We start from the raw sequence: 7,834 nt of genomic DNA, 5'->3' as shown, positions 1-7,834 counted from the left end.
TTTCTTCATAGAAATTATTGTTTCACTAATTTAAAAAACTTTATAGTGAATTTTGGTCACAATTTTCATCTGTCATTACTTCTCTTGTGAGTATTTGACACTTGTTAATTGTATAGCTTTATACCAAGTTTTCCCTTCCACTTTTCATATGTATCTGGATTTAGATGGTGTGACAATGCTACTGATGATTAAATGAGTTGCATTTTCTTGGAGTAGTTATTTGTACATTTTCCTAAAATTTTTTTCATGATCCAAAAGCTGACTTTTTTTCTGTTTCTTCAGAGACAGACTGGCTCCTACCAAAGGAGTTGATTTAAATGATGTTTTGCACATTCCACCTTCTCTATTACTATTAACCAAACCAGGCTAGGAGAGCTTTTGTCAGTAGCTTTACTTCTCCCACTTCCTGCAGCCAAGGTTGCAAATACAGGACACAGCTTTTGCATGTCAGCCTGCATCCCTCAGACTCAGGCAGTGTATTTTGGGACTCGATCTCCGAGACTTGCAGCCTTCCCCTCAATTCCATCCCCCCTCCTCCTCTCCCTTCTCCTTCCCTTCCTTTCTCTTCTTTGTTCTTCTTCCTGCACAACTTTTGTCCAAATGTAGCTGCTTTGGGCAGCTCTTACTTGTATTTTGAAATCTACATATAGTATAGGTTTCCTGATCTCACCAATATTTTTCCTTTCCTATTTGATTTTTGCTGGTTTCTAGCACGAGAGGGAAATACCAATTTATGCTATTGATGTAAACTGTATATCTGACTTAGTTTGCCTAAGAAATCAATAGTAGATGCATAGGCTATAGGGTATTCTGGTATCAGAAAAGAGAGATTTACTATAAAAAGCACAAATAAATGCAGTTTTCTTTGACATCTAGATAGCTATGAGAAATCTGCATTAAGAGATGTCTATTTTTAAAAAGGAGGTGGCTTTGCAAGGGAATAAGGAAAGACAGACACTAGATTGTAATGAGGTCAGTAAATGAGCCCCAGAGGCCTCTGGTGAAGGAGTGAGAGTTCCTTGGCGTGTTTTGCTTTGTGCTTGAGGCTGTCAGCCTAGGGAAAGGTCAGTCAAAATGCCAGTCTCTTTCCACTACAAGACTGGAAGAGGCAACCAGTCTGAGCCGTGGGAGGACAGGGAAAGATCGAGAAAGCTACGAATTCTGACTGACGTGCGAGACTGTGTCATCCGCAGTGAGTAATCAGAATACATGCTTTGCATTTTCTTAGCTATATCATTTGCAACGGGTGTATCATTAACAAGATTAACGGGTAAATAAATAAGAGGACACACACATACGCCCGTGAACTAACGCACATACCAACATTTAGCTTCTAGGATTTGCTGTAAAACTGATGCCAAATATTGCTTACTAAGCAAACTAACACAATAGTATCGTAAAATATTTAATGAGATAATGCTTCAGCTGTTTCTGTTCGTGTAATAAAACACTTTTAGACAGAATAAAGAGACAAAAATCAAATATGCAGGTTTTTAAGAGAAGGCAAAGGGCAAGCGTCAATCTGGTAAGTGCGATGTGGGGTTCAGTTCATGATTCTCTGTGCTTTGTTCCTGAAGAAGCATCAGCTCACACAGCCCCAAAGCACACAGTGGGCTTGTCATGACCAAAGCCACGAAAAAGGCAGTACTCTGAGAAGAACTTCACTAAAGAAATTGATGTGCATCTTAAATGACAGACAGGGCCAGACCTTACTTAAATATGGCCTGTGTAGGGCCTATGTTATATTTGATTATTTTAGTTAAAAATTTTGAATGATAAATTTTCAATCAGTGGATGAAGTAGATTGAAGGTTATCACTGAGAAACAGAAGTACTCTAGGTTCAATTTGTAAGATCCAGAAAAAATGAAGAAAAAATAAATCATGTATGTGGATGATTGATAACTGGCATTCTTGAATTTCTTGGTAAACTCAGATAGAGAATTCTACTTTGCCTTCTGATTTCTGGTCTTTTCCCCTTTGTCCCTTATTTCCTTACTTTAGCCATGAGTGGGATATGGATCACTTTGGAGGAGATATTCCGCCTATATACAAATGGGAATGAAAATATGCTATAGCATATGAGCAGTTACCTAAGGGCCTTTGCTTATTAAATACCATCTTTGTTTATCTCTCTTTGCTAGAAACGAAATACAAATGCCCTCATGTTATTTGTTCCCATTGAATAATTTCTTTAGGTTATTTGCCCTTTGGATTTCAGACAACTCACTGACTTCACAGTAAATCATCAGCAAAAATCTTATATTCTAATCCATTTTTCTGATAGTTCACTGTACCTTTTTGGTTTGAACTCAGAGTCTTAAACTTTTTTGAACAGCGGAATACTTTGGCAGTTTGGTGAAAAGTGATTTCATCAGAATAATGTTTTTAAATGGAGAAAGTGAAAATATATGAAATTTCAAAGGAATCCACATAGATTAAAATATTTATTTGATATCTATAGAAGATAGGAAAGGAGTAGGAAAAAAACCAGAAGAAAGCATGAAAAAGAAATGTGAAGATAGGAAATTAATATAACTGAGATTCCAATAGTATAAAAATGTTTACTCGATGATCATAAAGTATCAAAAGTCAGAGATTTGTTTTCTATAGAAGACAAGAAAAGAAAGATGTAGAAATGTGGAAAATACACAGATGGAGAACATAATAACCAAGTATGAAGCAAAGTAACAAATCAGTGATTTTTAACATGGACAAAATAAAATTTAAAGCAAAAACCTGCATGAGTGACAAAGAGGGTTTTTAATATCAGTAAAGATAATAATAACAATAAAGGTAATGACCACCAAATCACATACAATTATCAATATTGCTTCAAGTTAAATGCAGCTACAAATGAAAAAATTATGAATGGAGACAAATAATTGTGAATGTATGTTTATTAATTATCAATTTCAAATCATCCTATAATAAACATGGATACAGGGAGGAAATATTATTAATATGGTTCATCTAATGTATAAAAATTTGACTTTAGCATCATTAAACTTCTTTCAAGAAAATATGGACCTCCCTGACCAGTGTGGCTCAGTTGGTTGAGCATTGTCGCATGCACTGAAAGGTCGCATGCACTGAAAGGTCGCCTGTTCGATCCCCAGTCAGGGCGTCTGTGGGAGGCAGCTGATGGGTGTTTTCCTCCCACATCAATGTTTCTCTCTCTCCCTCCCCCTTTCCCTTCTTCTCTCTCAAAAATCAATACAAATATATTTAAAAAGAAGAAAATGTGGGCCATTCACAAAAATAGATTATATATGAGGCCAAAAAAATCTTATCCTAGTCTATCATACAAATATGTTGTCTGATCCAACTTCAATACAATACAATTTCAATACAAAAAATTACCATTACATATATCATAGAACTAGAAAATTATTCTGTTTAATAACCCTTGCATTACAAGAAATTACAAAGGATATTTTGAAATTCTTTGAGCTGAATGACAATATAAGAACTCTGTGTGAACGTGGTGGAATGGACTTAAATCAATGTTTAGGCAGATATGTACAGTTTTGAATACATATACTAATAAAAAAAGAAACAAAGAAAGACTGAAAAGAAGCTAGAAAAAATAAATAACATTTGCTTTTAAGAATATGGTAAACCAGATGTCTGGAGAAATCCCTCCAGCTCAAAATATATAAAAATATGGAAAAACAAATCTTAAAGTTCACAGCCCCAGGAAAGTTTGTTTTAAATCCTCAGATGCCAAAAATGGTGGGAAAGTGAAAATTTTGAGAGAGAGAAAAGTGCTGAAAATAGGACCTTTGGGGCATTTCCAACCTCCTTTTAAACTAGAGCTCACATTTTAAAGGATCATGTGCCTCTCCAAGACTGGAGATGCAATTGGATATTATCAATAAACCAGGACCCCTGAAAGGCAATTCCTTAAAGGGCAACAGGAAAATAATATATGCCCAGCAAAAGGTTAAAATTTTAGGGGTACTTACTTCTCCACTGTGGCACTGAATAGAAGGGAGGAAGGGAAGGAGATTTGTTGCTCTGAGAATTTCTAATAATAACCTTGCACACATTTATATTTGGGACCAGAATTTGTACCCCCTATGAGCCTTTATTACCTTTGTAGTAAAATTACAAACTGAAAATTTAATTTAAAGAAGTCCAGGACTGGTTGGTTTCCCAGTCAGCACCACAAGCAATGTTAAATCCTTTTGGGCAAAGTACACTATAAACTTGACCTCAGAGAACTTTCACAGATAAAGTTTAAGGAAACTAAGTTCAAAATACAATTACAAAATACATGACGACCAGGAGTCCTATTCAAGAGTCAGCACAAATAATAACTAAATAAACTTAGACATTAGACCAACAGATATCAGAATTGGTAATTATACAGTTTATGAAAATGTTGAATAATTCTTTTTTCCTCCTTTCTCAAAAGAAGTTGATCAGTTTTATTCATTTATCTTATCTTTTATTTAATTGCATTTCCCTGACTACATTAATTATTGCATAGAGTATAGAAAGTTTAGAAATCCACAGAAAATTGAAAGAAGAAAATAAAAATCTAAACTTCTACTGCCCATAGAAAAGGGACCTGTCCATCCAGTTTATGTATAAGTGTAATCAAAACAGCTTTTTAAGCAACATATCTACCTATATCTGTCTATCTTGAAATTTATCTTGAAGTCAGTGTAGAAACACATTAACAGTTGAGTGACAAATATACATAAATTCTCCTTTAGGCCTTTCTGTATATTTTTAAATTTTAAGAGCAATAAACCATATTATTTTGTCAGAAAAATGGAAATATCAATAAAAGGAATGTGTAATAATAAAACTAAGCCAAAATTTGCAAAAGTAGCAGAAAAAAATCATAGATTTGAGTTCATAGAAATTACCATCTGATTCCCCCAAGCACCATGAACTAAGTTATTTACAAAACAGTAAATTAAGATAAAGGTCATAGCACACATGTAGCATGATGTTAATATGTAAAGTGTCACATAATTGGTAAGAAGAACGATAGGCATGAAAAAAGAAAAACAAATGAATCATTTCCAAAAATTTACACCATTTGTTAATAATTCTGTAAAAAGCTTGACCCCCTAATAATCAAATACATGACAATTAAAAAGATGTTTGTGTGCCTGGCTGGTGTGTCTCAGTGGCTGAGCGTTGTCCTGTGAACCAAGAGGTCATGGTTAGATTCCTGGTTAGGACACAGGCCTGGGTTTCGGGCTTGACCCCCAGAAGGGGGCGTGCAGGAGGCGGCCGATCAAAGATGTTTCTCTCTCTCGATCCCTCTCTCTTCTTCTTCTCTCTCTAAAAAATAAATAAATAAATGAATGAATAAAAACAAATCAATAAAAACATATTTTTTAAAACGATGTTTTTGTGATCAAAGCAATGACATTAAATATAACAGCCTTGAATGGTTCCAAGACTGGAAGAGAATGAATATGTTTTCACTACTGAAATATTAGTTTACTATTTCTGCAGGGCACTTCAGCAATTCTGGAAGGAATTTATGACATTTGTCGTTATTGGAATTTTCCCTAAAATAATTTAAAATACTTCATTCTCTGTATAGTAGTCACAGCGGACCTCTCAGTTCCCGGAACGCCGCATACTCTTTCTGGTCTCAACACCTACGAAAGTGGTGCTTCCCACCCCAAATCTGAAGCATGTGCAACCTGATTCTGAGTGTTCTGATCCCCTTTCCCCCATGTAGACTCTGCTTCCTCGGCTATTTTTCACAGAACTGCACCTGCTGGTAGGACTCCTGCTACCGCATCAGACACACCAGTGAAAAATAAAAATAAAAATTAGGATTTAAACAGTGAAAGTAAAACAAACTTTTAACGAATTAAAATTGCGAACTCCACAGAAGCACCGGTGCCTCTGCCTCTCACGTCCAAGTTCTAGACGTGCAGCTCCATCGGCCCGTCCTTTGCTGGTGCTTGGCCCTCGGGTCCTCTGGGTGAGAGGCTGCGGGGCTTCGGGGAGGTCGGGTGAAGGGCGCTGGAGAGGCTGGTTTTAGATGCTCCTTCCCAGGGCTGTCACCCTTCCAGGGCATCCTCTCCAAGCTGCTGTTCCCTCTGGGAGACGCGTGGGAAGAAGTTGGGGGTAGGGAAGCCGCCTGAGCCACGGAATTTGCATGTGGGGCTACAATCTCCTTGAAGAATGAAATTTCCTGAGATGTCATCAAAATAATTACGGGAGATCTGAGTGATGTTCTGCAACGCAGTGAAAACCAATGCGAGCCCGTGGAGCAGGCGAAGCCCCTTCGGGGTTCTTCGCTGGATCATTCTCTGGGGCCCCCTGTCCTCCCCATGCCTGGCTGCGGAGTCCCCAGAGGCTTCGCCTTCCCACAGCACTTTAAAGGCTGCAGGACCTTCCAAGAAGCTTGCTTTAGCTTGCTGTTGCCCAGAATCAGGATGAAGGAGTGGCCGCAGGGGTAGATGACTACCGTGGTCACACCAAAAATAAACAGCAATTTGTTTTCCAGCGCAGCAGAACATGCTACTTCTATGGCAATGCCTATAAAATGCAAGATAAAGAGGGCAATAAAAGAAACCAAAATTTTTATTGCTTTCACTTGTGCTTCGGTGCTGGGATCTCTGCCACCTAGGGCATTTGACTGCATGTGCCTGTTGTGTCTCCAAAGGGAAACGATTAGCAAGAGGCATGTGACCAGGCACAGTATAAAGAGAAAAATGACGCCCAGACTGAGCAAAGTGTAGTAAGTAAAGTAGTCACTTTTAGGGATGTTGAACTGCCAGGTTGTGTTGCTATTATTATTCGTTTTTAAATCTTTAATAATCTTCACAATTTGTGGGAGAACAAGTAACCATGAAATAAGCATCAATCCCATCAGAAAAGAGAGCACTCTATGGATTCGGTGCTTCAACCAGAGGAAGCAGTGGTGAGAAAAATTGGCTATCTTCAGGAAATAGAAGGTGCTGAGGCTGCTGGCGAACCAGGTACTTAAGTGATTGATAATTATCCATGCATAGCTAATATATTCGTTTAGGTTTCCAGAGGTGTACATGTGTGGAGAGAATATCTTTATAAAGGCATCTGTAATTATTATCCATATCAGAAAAATCCTCGAAGTGGCTAAGCCAATGAAAATCAAGCCAATTACAGAAAACTTCTTGTTCGTGACACAGTCAATACAGTTTACAAGTCCAATAAATCCATTCCCTAAAACCCCCAGTATTGACTCACCAACCACTATAAAAATGAGGAGGCCTTCCGCTATACTTAGCATATCTGCCAAGTGCTAATATTGATTCTTTCACATACAATTTAGATTACCTGCTGCAGAGTGAGGTATATATTGGCTGCTTTTTGGAAGAATGATTTTCTTTTCTTTCATTTCATAAAGATTCAAAAGTGCCCAGTTAATGCCCCCTTTGATGGAATCTGAAATATCTTCATAGAGACCCCTCCACTTCTAAGTCCAGTCTAGAGAATGTGTGCTCAGCCTGAATGCTCGCCTACAATTTGTTAACATGCAAATAAAGCTTTGTTTCATGGATTTTACTTGTCCTCCTGAGACTATTTTGCATTTGTTAACCTGAATTGTGGAGTAGAGTACCAAACACATATCTCTCAGAAACAGAAGACAACAGAAACAAAAATTGGATTTCTTCATCTTTTTCAATATCAACATTAACATCGTGATTTATTTTGTGTTCATTCAGGCAGGGCACGCTTCAAGTTATAATAGAGAGAGAACAATGGATTGTGACTCAATTATGTAGACACTGAATAATTGGCACTTAGCGTTAAGGTAGGTACTAAAAACCATTTTGGCATATTATCCACTCTATTTTATGTTTTAATTTT

The 7,834-nt window shown here is 37.3% G+C and overlaps 1 protein-coding gene across 1 annotated transcript; it reads right to left on the bottom strand.

Annotated features, from left to right (window-relative positions):
• Positions 1–6,284: 6,284 nt before the first annotated feature.
• Positions 6,285–7,253, bottom strand: LOC107543061 (taste receptor type 2 member 10). Its single transcript, XM_016220469.2, has one exon. It carries the CDS (start codon positions 7,251–7,253, stop codon positions 6,285–6,287), a length of 969 nt encoding a protein of 322 aa, XP_016075955.2.
• Positions 7,254–7,834: the final 581 nt, after the last annotated feature.

This window comes from Miniopterus natalensis, chromosome 2, assembly GCF_054644295.1.
Source record: "Miniopterus natalensis isolate mMinNat1 chromosome 2, mMinNat1.hap1, whole genome shotgun sequence".
Lineage (NCBI taxonomy): Eukaryota > Metazoa > Chordata > Mammalia > Chiroptera > Miniopteridae > Miniopterus > Miniopterus natalensis.
This window is presented reverse-complemented; position numbering and strand designations above follow the sequence as displayed.